The 22,360-nt window shown below is 36.0% G+C and overlaps 1 protein-coding gene across 5 annotated transcripts in view; it reads right to left on the bottom strand.

Moving 5' to 3' along the window:
• Nucleotides 1-22,360, bottom strand: part of HELZ (helicase with zinc finger) — a 91,716-nt gene that overhangs the window by 53,159 nt on the left and 16,197 nt on the right. For 3 of the 5 annotated variants that reach the window (XM_049811601.1, XM_049811605.1, XM_049811604.1), the window contains exons 2-11: nucleotides 21,160-21,386; nucleotides 19,323-19,359; nucleotides 15,890-16,014; nucleotides 13,309-13,365; nucleotides 12,408-12,456; nucleotides 11,945-12,020; nucleotides 8,771-8,969; nucleotides 7,570-7,677; nucleotides 6,943-7,240; nucleotides 3,316-3,583 (exon numbers count right to left, since the gene is read on the bottom strand). In XM_049811601.1, the coding sequence (XP_049667558.1) occupies nucleotides 3,316-3,583; nucleotides 6,943-7,240; nucleotides 7,570-7,677; nucleotides 8,771-8,969; nucleotides 11,945-12,020; nucleotides 12,408-12,456; nucleotides 13,309-13,365; nucleotides 15,890-16,014; nucleotides 19,323-19,359; nucleotides 21,160-21,369 (1,427 nt within the window). In that variant the 5' untranslated portion in view covers nucleotides 21,370-21,386. Of the gene's footprint in view, nucleotides 1-3,315; nucleotides 3,584-6,942; nucleotides 7,241-7,569; nucleotides 7,678-8,770; nucleotides 8,970-11,944; nucleotides 12,021-12,407; nucleotides 12,457-13,308; nucleotides 13,366-15,889; nucleotides 16,015-19,322; nucleotides 19,360-21,159; nucleotides 21,387-21,544; nucleotides 21,566-22,360 lie in introns of those variants that run through there. The other 2 variants (XM_049811602.1, XM_049811606.1) reach the window with 2 other exon arrangements.

Genomic DNA, 22,360 nt, shown 5'->3' with positions numbered 1-22,360 from the left:
AACAAAAAACCAAACCACAAAAAAAAAAAACCAACCAAGCTTTCTTCTATACAAGTGCTGCACTATTCCAAAGCACCTATCAGCAAGTTAGCAACTTCTAAAACAGCTCATATCTCGTTCAGATGATTGTTAAAATACTACATAAAACATTTAACACAGTAACCAAGAGCTCAACATTATTACTAAGATGCAGTCACTTGCTATTGTGAATTTATTTTCTTAAAACTTTCCTAAAGTTGAATCTCTATACTGCTGAACATGCATTAACTCATTCTCAAATTTGGATTTGTAAAAACAGGCTGGAAAACAGTATTATTGCCATTCTGAGACAAGGCACAAGTTGGTGTGTTTGTAAATGACTAAACTGAATCTGTTGAGCTGAAGGCAATCTGAAGTTTAGAGATTATCAAGCAATTTCCATTGAGTAAGCTGACACCTTCTGGCAAACTGTTAAACTACAAAATCCTCTGAGGATTAGATTTTAAAAAAATCAGAAGCTGCTTCTTTCATCCATTCCTCACCCCTGCTTTGCAGGTTTATACAAAATAAGCTTTTCAGTCAGGCTTATACAAATTGAACCAACAAAAACTTGCATCTCCTCCTAAGCACTGCAAAACCCCAGCCTAACTGCAGTGTTAATGAAACTAGTAAAAAAAAAAAAAAAATTCCTGTTCTTCATATTTAAAAACACAGAAATTAAAGAAAGACTTCATAAATCATTAATCCATCCAGTGCCAATGTAAACAATAAACTCCCAAAAAGCAAATAAACCTATTCTGAACAAAGCCCCATGTAACAATTTCTTAAAGGTATGTTCAGCACATTTCCTCTTAGATTTATACATGCAGAGTTCAGACAGGGTGTGCAGAGTGTGACACCTACCTATGAATTGATAAATGTAAGACACAGTAATGACAAACGCAGATTTATTTTCCATCAGAGCCAGTATGTTAAGTTTTCACAGCCTTGAGGATAAATCTGCTCTATAATTCTAGTAGCAGACAGTGTACTGCATGGAAGGAGCTATATGTCACCTCACACACTTTAATGTTCGTACAAGAAGACACACAGTAAGTTCTAGCCACTCTAACAATTGTATGCTAGTTTTCTTTTGAATGTCCAAGAGAGAAAGGAAGAGTTTAAAAACCATCAATGGATGTATGTAAGGCAAAACTTTACAAAACCAAACTAGCACATAGATCAGAACATTGTTTTGCTTTTACTTCTAGAATATGTTTGCATTTGGAAATTAGACAGCAGTGGCTCCTTTATTCTAATCTTTATTACTCTATTTTGTGATGTACTCATGTGGAGTCTTTTTTATAAATGCCTCTTGAAATATTAGAAAAACCATGACTTTTAAAAGTAAAGCTCTCTGAGACTATCTAGAATGAACTGCCTTATAACCAAGTTCAAGACTTTTTAAAGCCACTGCAATCTTCATCCAATACTTTTCAGTAGTTCCTCTCAGGTGATCCCACATGAAGTCTGAAACAGCGTTTTCTGAGAAAGTGAAAAATCATCAACATTCTTAAAACCCAACAACTGACTCCAATCTGAACTACAGACATGTTATTCCAGTCTTGTCATAAGAGACCATGTTGACAACCCTACTACTTTTACAATATACGTACACAAACCCATTAGAGAGCAGCAGCTCATCAACATTTCCACTCACAGCACCACTTCAGAGGTATTATAACCCACTTGCATTTGTATTTCTGGGCCCATTTCTAGGCTTGCAACCCTGAGACTTCACTAGAGAATACGAAGTGTGTGATCTTAGCCACAGAGGATCAGAAAAGTGTGCTAGTTCGAGCCTTGTTGCAATAAAGTGGGTCAGCTACAAGATCAAACGAATATTTCCGTCATCAACACTGTCAAAACAGGAGATTTCCAGAACATTACTAAATCTTACTTTTATTAAGCTACTAGATAGGAAAAGACAAGCAATAACTTATCGCTGCACCAAACTGTCCAAAGGGGAAGTGTTACACACAGGATACACTTACTATTCTTTCATTTCTACAGGCATGCTGCTCTTTGGTTTCCTGGGAGGCATGAGTGTAATTCTCAAGGTGAAAATTCACTCAGTAAAAATATTGTTTACTTATATATCATATTTCATAATGTTTACTTTAAGCCCACTTTTGTTTTAAAAAGTCTTCGAAAAGTCAGCCTGATTATAAATATGCATGATGGAGAGTATTTCTGTATGCTGAAAAGTGTTCAAGCATGATTCCTCCGTGTGTTAGATTCCAGCTCAAGAGCAGAGCACAGCAGTGATGAAAGATATGAAGAAAAACAGTTCAAATATACTGCCCTTCATTGAGAGACAAAAAAGAAATGAAACCATTTTTCTGCTTTAAAAGCATTAGAAATACCACTACTCAATAGCATTTTCTTCCTAAATTCTAGAGAGCTGATTCAGCTGAACTTCTGTAGCTCCAGGAGTGGTTAGTCTTATAAAGGCATTTCTGATTTGGAACTTAAGTAATTGATAGAACTAAACTTGCTACCAAATCAGGTTACGGGGAAGTTATACCTTTTTGACTTTCCATTCTGAGTAGTGCAACACTTTAAAACTCTTTCGTACCACACGAGTGCAGGCAAAATTTTTAACCACAAATACCAAACTACAGAAAAAAGGCCCCGTGAGAGTCTGTACATGGGAAGCTCACATCTTTTTCGTAACTCGGTATTTGTTCATGCAGCTAATCCAGTTTGGTAATATATACATAATACCTAAAGATAGAACAAAACAAACAATGTATACTATATGCCTTTTATTAGGAACTTTTATTCAGAAGCTGGGTTTCAGCCTATTTAGAGAATAAATATAGTAAAGTCAGCTGCCACATCATCATAAGACCAGAGTTTGATCCACCCACAAGTCAGTGTTTTATACAAAGATTTCATATATTACTTTGCTATAATCTACTTTCACCAAGGAACAAAAATGATCCTATTATTAATATCTTTTTGTATGGAGAGCCAAAAAACTATAAACAAAAATAATTATTATCCAGACATTAACAAAACATCGTACAACAACTGTTTAGTGCCTCCAACTGTAAGCAGAGACTGATACATACTATGTGTTTTAAATGAGTTATCAGTAAATTATATTTGTTAAGTGATAGTGACCTTTATCAAAAGTTACTATTTCCAGACTCATATTCAAATTCATTTCAAAGAAACAGGAAAACTTAGTATCTTAGACAAGCATGTAGGTTTAATAAAAAAGTTGCCATCCTTATTTTAATAGGACAGCAAGAAATACCTAAGAAATATTTTTACAAAGGTATCACTTACTTGCTAACTTCCTTATACTGTGCTATTTCCTCAATATAAAGGAGGTCATGTAGCCGTGACTGATAGTTGGTCTTGGTCAATGATTTGTCCAGGACAGATTGTGTAAATAGCTGGTCAGCAGACAGAGGGATTTGGTATCTGGTAAGAAGGCTCTTCTCCAATTCAGTAGTTTCATTAGGCTCAAATTCTACAATAGTCTTAGAAGTAGAATCCCAACGCTTAGCTGTGGTTAGTAGCTGTTGCCGTGCATGCATCAGGTATTCAAGATCTGGATGTAGATAAATTATAGGGAAAGGAAGTAAGTTCAAACTCCATACATGTTTGGTTTTATTAACAAACAAAAAAACAACAAAAAAACCAAACCCAAAACAAGACACGCAACACTCAACCCCCCCAAAATACAAAAAACCACCACCACTACTAAAAATAAACCCATTAGAGATAATGAACTACATGTAGGTAAGAGTGTCTTCTGCAGATGACAGCTTTAGTAAGTTCATTTCTAGTACTTACCATCCCTACTTTTCAGGCATACACAGAGAGCAAGCAGGCCCTCAAACAATATCAGAAAATAAAATATTCTATAGATAGCAAACAGAATTAATACAGACAAACAAGGAAAGCACTTATATTTTTATAATCACAAGTAACTTTGAAGGACCTGACATCGCAATATGCTTTCAAAGCCTAACTGCAACAACACCTCATTTCAAAAACATGAAGTAGTGAAGAATCTTACCGTATACACTATAAAACGTAGAACGTAATAAAAACAAATTCTTAAACTAGCTGGTAAGAAACCATTAAATATGCAACACCATGAAAGGCTTTAAAAAAAATTCTGCAGTACCGTAACAGGTGTATTCTGTAGACAGTTGCATTATATAGCTAAAGTTAGTTCAATAGGCAAAACTTTGGAAGTGTAACCTAACACTATATAAAGTTAGAAAATGAAAAAGAAATTAATTTTTCAGTATACCCTGATTTCAGGGACCACATAGCTTAAATGAGAAACAGAAGACCAAGCACTGTCTACAGCCATCCATTAACACCAGAAAACCACTATGACAACAGTGCATCAGTGAACAGAATTGCAGTTAACTGCAGTGCTGAAAGTATTTGGCATTTATAGTGAAGCTCTGGTATCTTAATGTATTATCTCCAAGTAAGATTTAAGAAGGGTATCCAGGGTATCACACCAACGCTGAAAAATGTGCAAAAAAGACATTTTCAAACTCACATTAAATACTTAATTAACATCATCTTCACTGTCTTTATTCTAAATAGAAGGAAAACAGCTTTTTCCTCCAGCAAAAGAAATGGCACAGGAACACAGCTTATCTTACTTGCTAATCTCATGTGTTCACTAAGAAGCCACATTTAAGTAGCTACCTCGAGCCGGAACCGTATTAGTAGCTACAGCTGCATGGCAAGAAAAAGTCCATGTTTGTGTGGTTTCTGGGTTTTAAATCATGTCGCCATAAATGAAGCTTTCTCTGGTACTAACCATACCACAGATCACAAAAGCTCAGTAATTATGCTGGGCTTGAGTCCTTGTTTGCTAGAAAGACAGCCATTTAATTCCCAGCACTGGAGAGGCTTCCACTGGAAGCCTGACATAAACGGTTCCCGGCACAGATTGCGCACATGGTGACCCTTTCTTAAAGAGCATTTTGTACATCCTCAGCGCGCAGAAAACTCTTCGTTCTCTTTTTCCATAGCAAATAATGATTTCAAAATGCATAATGGAAGCTCCTCCATTAAAATATTTTAATGTTGACCTTTCTTTCCTGCCTTAGATACCTAGACAGGACCCTGAATTACATGCAAATACCTCAAGCATCTTTCCGTTTGAAAAGCACTTCCATGAGATCCCAATTCATTTATACCAAAAGTAAAAGAAACAACAGGATTGGACACACATCCAACATAGTTATCCTCTTCACTTGCCTGCTTACACGCTTCTTGGATTACCTTAGCAAAAAGCCCCGGATATTGTACTTACATTTATCTGTAAAGCACCTAGCACTCTCTTAATTTGAAATAAGCATTAGTAACAACCTGCTTGAAGACTTCAGCATCCCTCCACACACAGACAAGCAATGTGTGAAAAGGAAGTATCAGTAACTAATGCTAGAGAGTACCATCTCAACTTCATCCATCACTTTCACGTGGACTTGAACTGGCTCTTCCTTGTATCGCTTTGGTTAGTAGTTAGTTTAAGCCAACAAGGACCCAAGACCACAGATCGATTTGACAGTAACTCTGACTTTGCCAACAAGTTATGGCTTGGTTCTCTTGATCTTAAACAGGTTTACAGTAAAAGGACACCTGTTCTCCACAAACTCAATGTCTTAAGAAGCCTGTCAGCTGTAATTATCCACATTGTTACATGGAGATCATATAATAGTTCCTGAAAAGACCATAGCCTTGCTTCTAAGCATAGTTTCTCGTTCACAATGCAATACTCTCTGCTTCAAGAGACATTACAACTTGTACAGTCTTCCTGCTCTTGGCTACAAGTACTTGGGTCATCTGGAAAGTTCACGATCTTTGGTATTTGCTATTTATGGTTTCTTTTTGTTAATGTTGCAAATGTTAACCTGTTATATGAAAATAAAGGCCAGGAACAGAAAACTGCTGTTTTCTTAGTTTCATCTTTTTTCCTTCTTTTTCCTTTTTCTTCCTCCTGCTGACAACCCAGTGCTACAATTCTGCTTCTTTGCTGTTTGTATCTCTCAAATTTTCCATAAAAAATTATTATACCCTATCCCACCCCCTTGCTTGCTGCGAAGTGAGTGACCTATATTTAGCTCTCTCAATCTTTTAATGAAAAATCAAAGAGCTTCCTTCTTTTCTGCACCTCTTCGAACATCTTTCAATTTGTTGACATCTTTCTGATAATGAGTTATATTTCAGGTTTGAACTGAGAGGCACAGACCAGATTCATAAACAGAATACAACCCTTACAGTAACATGTAGTTAATTTTTTTTTTTACTTGAACATGCACAAAAATAGTTACACTTTCTTTACATTTTCAAAATTAATGTCAACAGCAATGCATTGAGTTACAAGCCTATACTTTGCCTCTTGCCTTTGACAACCCTCCTCAGTTATTTCAAGGGGAGAAGAGAAAAAAATAACAAAAGAAACCCCACAAAACAGACAAACAAACCAACCACAAAAACAACCAACTTCTCAGATAGTCTGCTTTAATCAATGTATGAATTACCAGGTGTATTCTTAAACAGAAACACTTCACCTCTCTACTGACCTTTTCTATGTGCTTAACATTTTCATCAATACAAGAACTATTATAAAAACATAAAGATACTTTAACTTCCGGTGCTGCCTTCAGACACATCCCAAACTAGAAACTCACAACATTTTGGCAAGATTTAGGAGCCATATCCCAACACCAAGTAATAGTCGTACTCTAGTTATCTGCCTTCAGACCCTCTGAAGCTTTTGTCCCCTATTTATATTCATATATATGATGAACATAACATACAGTAAAAGACATTCATTAGCTGTAAATATAGATGCTGTTCTACCCAAAAATGTGAAAAGGAAAAGAGATGGCATAAAAGATTTCCACTATTAAAAAAAAATAATTAATACATTACCTTCAGTTGAAGCAGCATCAATCATTACTCGTTGCATGAGGACTGGTTCTAATCCAAAGTCAAACACAACAGTTTGGCGAAAAGTTCCAAAGATTTCTGTGTTAAAGGCTATACTGACTTTGTATATATAATGATCTATTCCGTTCTGGACCATCTTTCCTCCTATCCATTCCTGACAGTTTTCTGGAACTTCTTGTGATACCTGGGTAGTGCTGTCTCCAGCAGATATTGCAACTATACTAAAATGTGGACGATGGGCATCATAAAGCAATGCCACTCGATACAGCATTCTTGCAGGCTATAAAAAAAAAAAAAAAAAAAAACGCAAAGGTTGAAATGAGAGTATGTTGGAGAACTGAAATTATTTCAGAAATATCTTCATTTGCAATCAGATAATAAGAACTTATAAGAACTCTCAACTTCTCAGAGCAGGCACAAGTCCTGCCTACTTTCCAGAAATCTGGATACATAATTGCCAGAGCTGCTGGGAAAAGAGAGAGAGGAGGGATGGTGCTAGGAAGTTTCTCTATTTTAAGAACAATTATGCAATTGAAATCTTAATCGTAAAAGTTTATGGGCTGCATTCTAGTTATTACTGACTCACTTTCGAAAGATAAGTAGTCCTACCTTACAAGTGAGAGCAAATGTCCATGTCTGATGAGACTTTTTGGTGGTGACAGTTACCGATAGTTCAGGATTATGTTCTACTCTCACTCCTTCTACACATTCACTAAGCTAGATTAAAAGAAAAAGAAGGTAACATTAAACTTCTACAGGCAGTATCAAAATAAAAACATTCAGGAAAAGGTAGTATTTTTTAACAGAAAGTGGAAACAATGGTTTCCTAGATTGTGCACGATTGATGCAAGTCCTGCGCAGGAATTAATGAAAATATGTGCTAATTCAGAGAGACAAGCAAGCCAAATCTACTAGATCATACTGTGTAAGTGAAGAATATAACCATTTAAGGACGATTAACCACAGGACTTGATTTTCAAAAACCAATTTAATTGTAAATGTTTCAAGTAGAACATGACTTCATTTGGAAAGAAGGATCTGATACAACGAGGCCCAAAGACTGCGTTTCCAGAAGACCCCAGATCTCACTGACATCAATAAGACTACTAGAGACACCAGGAAACTAGAATCAGGCTTTCTGCTCATTAATGCGTTTTGCAGAAAGTCCACTCTTCCCAGATTTTAATCAACAATAGATGGACCGAAAACTCCTTAGGGTCAGTGGTAAGTCGAGCTGGTCGAATGCCGCAAAAACATTCTTTGGAATTCCAAAAAACAGCTGCTAAGTTTGATCATATCCATATCCCACACTTCAGTATTCAAACTTTTTTTGAACATTTGGGGGATTGGCTGTTCTTCATACAAGTGCCTGCAGCTGCAGGCAAAGAAAAGGAGCCATGCACAAACAAGAGTATTCTCCACTAAGTTGTGAAAGCTTCGCCATTTATTGTTCTCCAGTTTAAAAGTTCTGCCACCTAGTCAAGGAACAGGAACAATACCATGAGACCTGGCTGACCCATCCTGGACTGGGTATAGTAAATATGCAAAATTAACAAGCTGTGATTAACCCACAAGCTGTAATTCACAGACTCTACAGAACTCCTGAAAAGAACAAGTACATTTGCAGAAATCAGTCTACATCTCTGGTATCTTTGCAAGAAGACATAGGGCAGGATGGAAAGGGAAGCAAATTGGTTGGACAATTTCCTGGTAAGGAGTAATTCGACCAGCTCTGATAGTAAGGGCCAAAAACAGGCTCATCTGTTAGTTTTAAATATAAGCACATAGGAAAGTAGTATATTTTCCTTACCACTTTCTCAGGAGATAACGAATTCATCCATTTCTCAATCAAGGTTTCCATATAACTGCCCGAACATTGTTTGTTTTCCTTCTGCTGTTTTAATCTGATCAAGCGGGAAGCGTATCGTTTTTGCCATTCTGTTAGCTCTTCCTGGGAATGTGCTGAAGTACACTGTGCACCGTACCTGCAGATCCCTTGCTCTAAAAATCTACATAAAATAGGAAAAATTATTATGCCTTGAACTTTTTGCTCTCCAATTAAAAAAAGAAATTTATCAAAATTTTACTTTTAAAGCCAGAAGGACATTCTTTAAGTCTCTCTCACAGAACTAAAGGAGTTTAGTCCATGTGAACCGATTTGGAAATATATACACCTACACAGCATTTTATAAGAGAGGCAGCAGCCTCTCTTACTGCAAAGTCCAGAAAAGTATATCAAATTTCTTTGAAAACTAGGGGGACAGAAGTCTTCTTAAGAAATTTCCAGCTTCAAAAGAATCAAGTGTTTGTACAGCAACAACATAATGAGATCATGGATCACCCCTGAAATAACTATGCACTGTATTAATACGAATAAAACACTGTTAATCATAGGCAAAGGGAAGATACAGCATAATTTCCTCCAATAGTTACGTTATTAGCTGATAAATACTCATTCAGCAGTTTTTTCTGGAGCAACACTGACATCACATGGTCCTTTCTGCTAAATACACCTACACAGAAATCATCTCTCGAGGAAAAGGTTTAATCCTCCTCTTTGTAAATGGTGGTCCATCTAAAAGGATCTATTTTTGCAGAGGTTAAGGATTTGTTGAAGTAGGACATTTTTCATTTAATGGCATGTGCTGATGAATCAAAATTAATGATATTCCAAATGCGTGTACACAATTTAAGCTTTCTAGTTCTTAGAATTTACTGCAAGCCTGGGTAAATGCCTGTATAACTTGGGAACTATTTTTATAATTAAACTTTGTATTAACCTTATAAAACACAAGGCAGTAGCTGCACCTGCATCATTTTTCAAAACTGAAGCACTTAAAAAATAGATGACAAAATCAAGAATAAAATGGGGGGTGGGTAAGTTCTGAAGGTACTGAGAAAGTACTGGATACACAGAATAAACATCAGGACAGGAGGCTGGGTTTTTTGTTTGTTTTGCATAAGAATACTATAAAGAGTTGATGTAAGCATCACATTTACTATAAATAAAGCCAGACAGGCTGATCTCCGTCAGGATATTAAGTTTATAGAAACTCTGTAAACATAACTATATTTTAATTTCATGTGGATATCTATGTATATACTTATATTAAGAATCTCTTCCTACAGTGATGAGTTACTGTGAAAAAAAAAAAGGATGCACCAAGACTAAATTAATACAGCAAGTCAGGACTCCACATCATTGATGAACACAGCAGAAGGGGATCAGTGACTGAATAACCTTTCCATAGTAAATGTATTACGTAATGTAATGTGAATTAGAATGTGAACCTTGAGCTATGTGACAAAAACAAGTAACACCTGACTATGACATGAAAACCTCATAGCAAAAGTACCTGGATATCTAGACCACACTTGTATCAGCAGTTGTAATTTGATTTAGCATACACTTTTACTTTAAGAAAAGTTTAAGTATTTAAAGGTTTGAGTGCCCAAACTGTAAATAAAATAAGCATGATATATATCACAATGTTATTAAAGGCCTTCTCAAGCTATATTCCTTAATATAATTTAAACGAAAATATTTTTCTTGGCAGTCAATTTCAGTATTTTTATTGTAAATTTTCCAATTCACCATTGTATTAGAATGCTAAAGTACAATTAGGATTTTCATGGCACAAAGTAGATGGAGTGCAAGCATAAAAAATTGTTGACCTGTTCTTATTAGCTACATAGCAGATTTAAAATCAAGTGGTTTGCCTTTCCATTATTTAATAGGAAAGCATATTACTTTAAAATTTGTCATCATTATGCAAGTTTTCCAACTTCTCATTGTTCATACTTTTAACAGACAGTTTCTTTCTCATTTTTAGTTTAATACCTCCTGCAATTCCATAGCTTCATTATCTAGAATAAATATGCTGTACTCCTACTGCTTTATGGCATACAGGGGAAAAATAAACCACAGCTTCAAAAATTTGTATTCAGTACCTGTAACTGCCTCCTCATAAGGAACTAAAAATCTTTATTCCATGGTCAGAATGATACTGTTCATATGGATTTGCTGAGTAAGGCACATCCTTCTCATCGTAAGGGTTAACAGTGTGCATAAAGCTAATTACAGCTTTAGTGGAAAAATGTTTCAGAGCAATGGCTGGAAACATAGCATAGATGTTACTCAACAGAAAATCATCGTGAGCTAAAAACTGTAAATATCTGCTTTTTAAAAATTGCTGAATATGCACCAGATATGATAAAAGTCAACAAGAGTTGCCAAGATTTAGCATCTCTAGAAAATCATGCCAAAAGTAGCTCAAATTCCGCTATTAAGTCATGTCATTAAAAAAGCAGGTCAGATTCCTGCTCATGTTTTTTAAATAATTTATTTGCATCAGTTACATATATGGCAGAATGAAGTGCATAATGATGGTTCCTCCCCATATATATTAGTACAGGCAATATTGAGTAGACAACTGAAAAAGACAAGGAGGAGAAACTCCAATACAAGCCATTGGATCTTCAGCAAGGCAGTCCACCTCTGTGTATTTGAGCTTATGCAAAATGGAAATAATGAAATCCAGAGGGAAATTTTACAAATTTTTTTTATCCAAAGACAAAGCCCATCTATCAACAAAGCCCATTATATCTGAAGGCATGCACCCTTATCTGCTGTCAAAGCACACCTCACTGTGCTTCAGTTTGCTAACACTGTTGTCTGTGGGAACTTTTCACATTTCTGAAATTATACAAACTAGAAAACGTAAGGGAAAAAGACAGATGTTAACTTGTTGCTAGAAAAATGGTCCTCAAACCACTTTCTTACAATATGGAATCACTAGCTCCATTTTCATAAACTGAAGTGCTTCTGGATAAACTGGCCCTTCCAAAAATCTGTGAACAAATCAACTCCTGTTCTAAAAAGTACCTTAATTTTCCTGACCTCTTAATCATTCTATCAGCAGCTAAATAAAAGAGGAAACATTATGATCCCTTGGAGGATGTTGATATAAAGCAATGACTTTACCTTTTACATAGCGTATATTCTTCACTGCTTGTGACTCCCCTGGGTGGTGGGCGGAACTGCCAGCCATCCCGGGACCCTGCAGAGTAGTCAAAACTTAGGTCATGTTTCTAATTGCCAAGTATTTCTGAGTCAGATAGTAACTGTCCAGGGAACCATATCTCTAAACATCAACCCAAAGTGTATTTATACACAAGCAAAAATATCCACCAAAAATTTATTTAGAACAAAGGCCAGTTTCAAACAGTTTGTAGAATGGAGCAGGCTCTGATACAGCTCTTTGACCAATAAATAGAAACTTCTGTCTCCAAATTCAATGATGAGATAATTCTACTTCAGTCCCTGGGGCTCATCATAATAGCCAAGCCCCTTTTTTGCTTTTTGACTACTATGCAGTCCTGAGCATCCAGCAGAATCCAAGTCTTCTTGCTACAAAATGAAGTAGCTTTAGAATTGAGTTACATACCTTCTTCTAAATCTTCTACATGATATCCTGATGTTACTTTACCAGCTGCCTACAGTTATAAAAAAAACAAAAACAAAAACACAATTATAAAGGAACACAAAACAATTTCATCAACAAGAACTGCTTTGGCTTCTTTGCTGTCAAGACATGTTTTAGAGAAACCAATACAAAAATATTAATCAGAAGTCTGAAACCACTTCTAATGACAAACATGAACTTCACATTAACCTAACAACTGGACTGCAGCCGTTGATAAATGGAATTGACAGGAACAGTGAGTCCACTCATAGTTAGAAGAAAATTTTAGAGATTTTTACAAGACCAAATTCCACCCTATGATCATTTTATTGTAGACTGCAGTGAAGTTTTTAAAAGGCCAAAAGTCTAAACTCTTATCAAGATGTCTTTCAGCTTTAAAATCTACATGAAAAATAATGCCCAAATCAATGACAAACCATAAGGAAAATTAAAACAAAACAAACAAAAAAAGTGGCAATTTAATCAACAGATATGACAGATTAACCTCTAATACAAAAAAAGTGACTGAGAAGGCCTTATATTTGTTAACCAATTTCTTAAGTCATGTTTATTACTTCAGAATGATTTCCAACAGAGAAAAATACAGTAAATAAATAAATAAAACAGGTCTAAATGCTCTGAATTCTTTCTACTTGCTACTTCAGGAGAGTAGCATCTTTCTCTATTTTCTCATACGTCATGCAAGGTTGTGAACAAAGGCTCCTGAATAGGTAGGTGGTAAAGACTGAAAGACCAGTGGAAACAATAATGTTTGAACCAGTGTGTTCCTAGTGAGCCTGGATCTCCTGGGACACATGAAAACAAGCCTTTCAGCTGTTTCAGGTACTGCTTATTATTTTCCCAATAATACGTTCGTTATTACCTCTGTTTCAGCAAGAAGTGTTTTCAGTCGTGTCAGATCTTTAGTTACCATCCCGTTCTGGGGGGAGAAAGAATATTAATACATCAAACACATAAACCTTCACATGCATTAAACCACAGCAACTAAATTCATTTCCCCCCGCACCACCACCAAGGTGAAGGGCAAGAAGGAAAAATGACTTTGACTTATAATGCACAATTTAAAATGACATACTACATAACACTGAGCAAACATTACAGTGAAAAAGGGAATTCTACACCGGCCAAAACCAGCACTAGATTTACAGCAAGTATCAATACAGGACAATACACAAGAGCAGCATGTGCAGAGAACAACTTGGGGAAAAAAAATATATGAAGTTTAGCTGCTACTCAAGACAAATATCACCAGCTACAATACTTATTGATTGCTATCCTCCAGAACAGTACTCTACGTGCACAGTAGTCATGGGGACACTATAGCCCAATGGACAAGGACTCAGGAGATCTATGCTCTATTATCAGCTTGCCTACTGGCATGCTGGGTGACCTTAGGCAAGTCACTTCACCTCTCCATGCCTCAGCTTCCCATGTGCAAAATGGGGACAGTCATACCGACCGTCTTCACAGAGCACTTTGTGAGCTACTGATGAAAAGCACTATACAGGAGCCATATGCTATGGTTACTGAAACACTTCGGCTCTAAAGGAATTAATGTAATAAACTTTCATTGCTGTTGCAGTCATGGATTCATTTTTTCTTAAGGATCTAATTTACAGATTACTAATTTCTAGTGTCATAACTTTCTGCTCTGATGTAGACAATGTACTTTTTGGAGTTTTCACTAAAAAAAATATTAGCCATGCAACTAAAAATAACTGTATATTCAAGTACAACTGAAGTAAAAATCTTTCAAAATTGAACTTATCTGAAATATACAGCTAAGTATAACAATTTCACACTCATGTAAGTTGAAACTTTGGTTAAAGGAACCCAGACCTGTGGGTTTTATTTCAATAATCTCTTGCAGAAATTTAATTAAGTGCTACTACATTTGTTAGATTTCTCCACATTTTGACTACGCTACTGAGCAGCAGCAATTACTCTCTTTGCTGAAAACTTAACACACTCAAGAATTCTCACACTTAGGTTTTTTTCAAAATTATTTTTCACTTCAGAAGGCTGCAAATTGAACCTGTTGAGCTTAAACATATTAAGAGCGTAAAAATGTTACCAAGATTCATTTTCTTAAGTCACTGGGGAAGAAACTGGATGGATTCCAATTCTTCAATAAATTCATTCCAAAACTGTGTTTCATTTCTTCTCTCAGACAACAGCGTAAGTCAGTAAATCAGCCAATTTTAATATTTCTACCGAAAACAACTGTGTCTAACAACCTAAGGCTTGTATAAACCTCTCAAACTCTACTTTGAGACAACACTCCGGAATTATATATGAAGCTACCTTTATTTGCAAAACAATAGCTCAAAACAAGCGCACTCTATATTTCCTGCGATAAGGAGCTTTTGGCTATTTTACTAATTTTTCCTGAAGGCAAGCTTCCTTCAGCCTCAGCAGGAATTTTTCAATGAAACATTTTTTCATTAGAAAACACCAGCTAAACAAAGAAAAAAACCTCCTCTTTATGTAAAAATAGCCAATGGCAGGGCGGAAGGGAATTCAGGATATACACCAGACAGACAAACAGAACTCCCTCTTGAAAACAACCTACTGATTAAGTTAAGCACCAAGATATAGGAGACATGATCCAATTTCAAGGTAACAGATTCTCCTACAACAGTTTCTGATGTCACTTACACATTCCTCATGGTCTGACCAGAGCTGCTCTTGTCTGTGCTATGACCACATTTCTGGATTTAGCATCACCATCAGTTCATGGTGATGAACTGCATGCTATTTAATCTCAATTACAGAAATAAAAAGGACACTATGCTTTGCAGAGTTATATATGTCTCTCATTTTCCCCATATGAGTAGTCCCGTAAGACTCAGAAGTTACTTACATGTATGGGGTTAAAAGCATCTTTGCAAGTTTTGACAGTTCAAGGGTAAAATAGAAGCTTTGAACTCAAACCTTTATCTTTGCCTTGAAATGCAAAGCTTTTTTTTTTTTTTTTTTTTTTTTTTCCTGAAAAGCTTTTCATGCTGTCTTACAACTTATCATGGGCCAGTTATTTAGAAGTCCTATCAGTTATTTTTCTGCTTTAATGGCTAAACTTCCTGAAGTACATACAAAATGGTGTCAGGTACAACTTAAAAAAAGTAAGCAAAAGTTTGAGATTTACATTCTTCTAGTCAATGGCACAAATATGCAAATTCTTTTGCATTCCCTGAGGATTCAGAGCCAACAACAAAAAAAACTTTTCAAAATTGTAACAACTCTGAAACACTGGTAATGCAACAACCTAGGTATCCTGATGACATGCGTGCCCGTACACTTATCTTTTGTCTTTTTCATGCAAATCATTTTGGTTGCAACCTGCCAGTCAAACATATGGTCAAAAGTTTATTATTAAACACATTTTTTAAAAAGGAAATAGAAAAGTGCTTTTAAATTATGTAGATTGCAGCAAACCCACTTACCAGTGATTCACCCATCAGTGATTTGGAAAGAACATTAGACACAATTTGCAGCTTCCCTTTAAGATGCATGCAGCAAAGCACTGCACGGAAAGATCCATCTCCCTTGGCCAGCCCCTCTCCCAGCACTGCAACACAAATCAGCAATTATTGGCTTCATCACAGTATGCATTTAAATAAACTATATACAGTTTTCCTTCACCTTTAATGTGAAAATAAAGTCTGAAACTTGGGTTGAATCCATGGCTTCTTGGAAAGACAAGTCTTGGATGTAAAGGAAAAATTACTTGCTCCTGTCCAATATTAACTTGAAACTTGTCTCCCACCAGCTAAGAAATGCTGTACACGAGCTCAAAAAAGGTTGAAATGTTTACATGCTAAAATAGACAAAAATTAAATATAGGAAGGGTAAATTCAAATATCTGACACAGACACAAAGGACCTCCTCTTCACAGTAAGGGTAAGGGAAAAAAAAGCAACCAACAACCTCTCAGTAACACAAACATGCTCAGGAAGATCCATTCATGCTCACAAAAAGCATGCCCTGTCGTTTCCAAATATAGCTAACCTCCTCGTGGTCAATTCCTGCTACTTTAAAAGGGCTTTTATTCACTTATGCTGTAAAGTGCAGGGGTACAGGAACGATTGTTTGAGTACAGAAATTTACAGGCTCCATGTAACAGAAAACTTTCCTAATGCTTTCTAGCACTGGATCAGATAGCTAGCCACACAGACACTTTCATTGACACTTCCAATAGTGAAAGGATTTATTTCACGATATATACGTGCTTCAGACAAGCAGGAACAACACTTAATCATATAAATATTACCTGTCCAATAAACGAAATGCCAGAGACTAAAAAGCTAGTAAGCTTAGCATGTGAGTTGAAAAGAAGGCTGGACAGTTGTTTAAAATTACAGAATATAACATATATTACTGTTAGTGCAGGCAACATCAACATCTGTGTTGATACTGCTACTCATGCAGATGCAAACAGCTCCTGTTAGTGCTACAGGAATTTTACATTCACCACAGCTTCAGGATTACATTTTCGAATAATAAATCAAAAGTCCTCACTCAATAGACGTTCACATGGTTAACAGAAATTGCATGAAAGACTAAAGAAAAAAATACTCCCACAAAACATTTACATAAAAAACCCTAGACATTTCTTCATAATGAAATGGTAACTAAATCCTGCTTATAAAGTGCCTCAAGATTAGTCTGAATTCACTACTCTGATGATACTGACCACATTTCCAAAAATAGAGCTTACTTCCCAAATCAGAAGCAGCAGTGCCAGAAATAGCTTTAACATGTGTGACAGTTTGCTATTTTAACCTCAAAGATTAGATGTCCAATTATGATATTTCATATCATTAACTGCACAGTGTCACCAAGCTAAAACATACAGTTGCACGTAAAAAGTTACACCACATTAACTACTAACTTTTGGTAAAGATTTGTGGAATAATTTAACAGACTGTAAGTTATCATCATTCCTTGTAACAGCGTAAGCAGCGTACTACAAAGAACATGTATTACTCTAGCTATTCCAAACTGCACTTATCATTCAGGTTAAAATAAAACACTGTCACAGGTATGCAACATGTCAAGTCTTGTAAAAGGCAGAACAGCAGCTTGAATAAAACTTTGTCTATTAAATTGTGAGTATCAAGGAAGTGTGAGTATCAGGTAGTCCATACCACGGTTGTTTCTTCCCAAGGATATTTCAAACAAAACTAAAACTAAGACCTTTCAGGATCATAAATGCAGATACTCTAAACGGTCAGATACTGGGCTACAATTGATAACAGCACATCATGAGGAACCACAAACAAATACTTCATTCATATAGTCATAAAAATACAAGGGGTGTATACAAACATATATAGACACACACAAAATATTTTTATATACATACATAAATATGGCATCAATAAGTTCAAAAATGTCCTTAGTTTTAGATCTGGAGGAAATATTTGCAGAACATGCTGGCATGAATTAAGGAAATTAATATTAAACTGGACACTATTTCTTTGTTATTAATATACATTTGAAACCTGTTTTCTCTACTAAAAAAAAAAAAAAAAAAAGGTAGAGATCAGCGCTCCTATTCCACCCACTCCTATGCCCGTCCAGTGAGAGAAGAAAAATAGTTAACATGACAGTTCCTTTGAGATACTGGTAACTGACACATAAGCCAATACAAAGTTTCACAAATGAATGTCACCCATCTACGCCTATGACAAACCCATCAAATCTCATCAATGAGAACGATATTCATTAAACAGCATTCTCCCTCCTACCTCCTTTAACCATCATTCAGCTTTCCATATGTGTGTCTCTCGCTTTTATTTGCCATCATGAAAGACAACTGTGAGGTTAGTCAGAATATTACACCCTTCGCATATACCAACATTTAAAAGAAGCAGCTTTAAAAAAACATCCAGATTATTTAAGAATGTTCAGCCTTTTTAAAATTTGTTAAACTTTCATTTTACACCTACAGAAAGCAAGTTTACTTTTCTTAGTTATGTTTTGTGGACCTTTGCAAGCAGGCTGCAGAGCCCCACAAATTCCCCAGACTATGACTGGAGTATCTATGAAGACAAACACATGTAAAGAAAAAAACCAAAAAACACACAGAACCAGAAAGGAATGATTTAAAGATTATCATTGCTAGCACAGGAACGTCAGAATAGTTTATCACACAGTCTGTGTAAGAAAACTGTGGTTTGAAGAAACTTCCTTTAAAATTCAAGAGTAGTTAAGCAACTAAAAACCTGAAAGGTGGGATCTACCCACCTTTTCTTTCCAAATCTAACTGATAAGCTCTGTTCCAACGCTTAGCAAACTCAGTGAAGAGTTCTCAGTGAGTGCGCTCTACATGAATAACAGAACACTAGGAAGGATTGTTAATTCCTTTAAAAATACCCCGACTGAACAAGGCAGTGAAACATGAAAGGCTCAACTTCAATGTGACACATGCACATTTGGAAGCTTTATCAAATAGGAATAAATGTAAGTACATCATCTTGATTTTCTCTGAATCAAGTCCCAAAATGCAAACCAAAATATCCACCATATCCCTAGGAAGAAAGACGGAACAATCAGCTGTCTTTATCTTCACAAGAATCCTAACACTATCGATTCAACCTATACTTGTATACCAAAATATCTATTAGCCAAATAGCACCACTGTGCCAAAGATATGCATTTGAGTTCTGGTACTTGAATACAAGTTACAAAATAGTGAGATCTCTCAGGGGGGAGAAAAAAAAAAAAGTGGAAAAAGTATTATATAGCAGATACATTAATTTTAACTAGGAAAAAAAATGTTAGCAAACTAACAAATCTGGGCATCAGTTTTAAAAATTCAGACAACTGACTGCAATTTATAACACTATGTAATAAAAAAAGAAATAAGCATACCATGCCTACAGTCTTCATCTGCTTGCCCATACTTTTTCTGAAAGGTAAAACATGAAAAGTTTAAAAATAGCATTATTCCAGTTAGCATAAACAACTACATGCTTGAATTACGAGTTTCTTAAAGCTTTTTAGAATCCATTACCTCGTCTTTTCCTGGGTGGAACATGTAAAGAACATCAGTCACATGTCTAATATAATATAATTAATTCTTAGAATGCTGACTTTTTCTCAAATTCTCAGCAAATGAACATTTTAAAAGAGGAACATGAATGGGGAAAGGTATATGTTTTATATGTGTTTGTAGGTGGCTCACACCTAGGAAAAAATACAAAACCTCTAATATTTTTTTTTTTAAACTTGCACTAATATGGTGCTGTTGAAATCTGTGGTATGTATTTTATACTCTGTCTTACCAGTGCTGATTTTAAAAATTACTTGGTTTAGTAAAACAAGAAGGAAAATCTGGATTATTTTTTTTTACTTATAAGCCTTCAAGTATGTATATAATTGAAGTCTTTAATAGGAAGGTTTTGATTACAAGTATTTTTCCAAATCCCCTGAAGACTTACTGCAATAATTTCTCTATGATGAACATCCAGATAGGTGCCTCACAGGATTTTCAAAGGCATCCAGGTCAGAAACGTATTAAGTACTGCTAAGTGTCTATCTGCATATTGGCCTATGTAAATAATTTTGAGAAGTCAAGTCTGTAGTAACACAACTTCCATTAAACAAAAAAAAAAATCTTACTCTTCCCTGAGGAGCCATAAGATAGGTCACATCTTAATTTAAGAAGTTTCCCAATCCTTGTTTTGCACACTGAATGGTCCAATTCAGCTATCTGTTTAAAGAATGCTTAAAAATGCTCCATAATCAGATGGGCAAGATTTATCTTAAAGCTGCCGAGCAAAGTCTTACAACTTGGCCAAACTTTTTCCACATGGGATGAAACTGTTCATATCCAATACATTAAGATTTGAGATGGACAAGGCCCCTGTAAATCTGTAATAACATTTCTAAAACAGAAAGGTAAGGAAAATGGTAGGTGCATTAAGCAGATTGTAGATTTATTCTTAAGCACTGTAATGTCCATTCCTTTAAGAAACTGTAGGGCTCTGATGCTTTAAAGGAAGGACATGAATTTGGCAATGGGATCACCTATAATTTAGGGTTTTGCCTCTGTAAAGGTTTGTAAATGCAAGGCAAAAGACCCCAGTTTTCACATTTCCATTAAAAATTTGCCAGAGCCTAAAAGTTACATCTTTCACCAGATATGCTCTAGCCTAGCCATGGAAAACTAGTATATTATCAAGTATTAAAAGACTAATGTGAGGTCTATGCAAATGGAGCTAAATTAGGTAGGAACTGGCTAGCTGAATTCTGGCATTTCTTAACTTTGAGTGTTTAGATTTGCAACCTTAAATTTCATACTCTTTAAGGATAAGGTAATTTGGTATGTAATTCAGCATAACTAGTCAAGCATAACACCCTAAAACCTGATTTTTTGCCTTCCTAAAATATATTTTAACAAAAACCAATACACAAAAACCCACAAACGTTTTGGTTTGTTGTTTGGGGTTATTTTAAGTATTTTTCTTCATTCTTTTAGAGAACTGTGATTCAGACCCAGACTACTTAGAGGTCCCAATCCTGAAAAATAAACAGATCAGGGAAACCTGCAAGACAGAAGCCTCATATATGCTTTAGCAAGAGGGATTCTGTGGCAAACCAACATGCCAATCACAGCAAAACTCTCAATTTTATTTAAATCTTGAGGGTACAAGATATTTGATTGTTCTTTCCAGTTCACTAGATACTATTAAAGAGTCACACTCACAAGTTGTAAAAAGGAAGCAATTCTATACAGAAGAGTCTCGATTTTGATGCGGTCGATTTCTGCCTGGCATGCCTCCGGGAGGTGAGCTGGGGGGTACTGGCTGAGGGAAAGGAGAGCCTCTGTGCAATGCTTCACTGCCACTTCATAATCCTGCTGCTTAAGAGATTCACATGCTTGTTCACATGACTTCTCTGGTCTTCTGTCTGCCATGACTCAGGGACAGAATCCTAGAGTGGGGGCAGAGGGGATGATAAAATGTTGGTTAGCTGTATAATGGCAGGACAATTTGCCAACCAACTTCCATTCCCACCTCAAGGTGCTGTATCACATCCCCTCCGTTTTATGCCATTCGCATTTCCTATCCCAAGCTTTCTCACTAACCTACCTCTTCCCAGTCTTTTCTCCATCGCTCCCAGCTCTCGGTTTTGATCCTAATTCAAGAAAGTATTTAAGCCCATGACTGATTTTAAGAATAGAAGTAGTGGTTTCAAAATTTAAAGTCAGCATGGATTTAAGCACTTTGCTACATAGAGGCTTTTGGGTCTTCACTGGCAATGTGATCTTTGCTTTGGAAGCAATACAACTCATCCGCCAACTGCTCTTTCTCTGAGCCTGCAGCCGTTTACTCCAAGACACCTTCCTCTTCAAAGCACTTCTCACCTACGCTCAGGGGAAGGAGCCGCTCTCTCTGGCTGGCTGAAGCACAACAGGGATGCTCAAGGATGAATGAGAAAGAACAGGAGGTCAACAGGAAACCACTTGTCTCTTCCTTCAGTTGATTTATTTCCATTTAAGCCTGAGAAAGTCTAGATACCCCTGCCACACCAACACCTTTATGCAGAACTTGGGGGGGGGGGAGGTGTTGAAACAGTTTTTATCTGTATACAAGACAGACAACATTAACTGCCAATAAACTGAGACAAATGGTTATCCACAATCTAAAGCACCAATAGAAAAGCAAAGCACTTCTATAGTCCATGTCTACATTCTCCCTTCTTTGACATAATATTTAAATAGATGATACACATCCCTACAGATGTACTTTAAAGCTCACTTCACAAAGATGTGTTCTGGTAACTGAAAGAGGAAAAACCTGAGTTCTCATTTTCATTTTTAGCAAGCAGCATACTATCAGTATTTGTGATTATATATCGACTATTGTGATCGTCTCAACTATCTTTAGCCCACTTTCACTGCTAAA

This window comes from Accipiter gentilis, chromosome 10 (genome assembly GCF_929443795.1).
Source record: "Accipiter gentilis chromosome 10, bAccGen1.1, whole genome shotgun sequence".
Classification (NCBI taxonomy): Eukaryota; Metazoa; Chordata; class Aves; order Accipitriformes; family Accipitridae; genus Astur; species Astur gentilis.
Note: the sequence above shows the minus strand (reverse complement) of the source record. Positions and strands in the feature narration are given on the sequence as shown.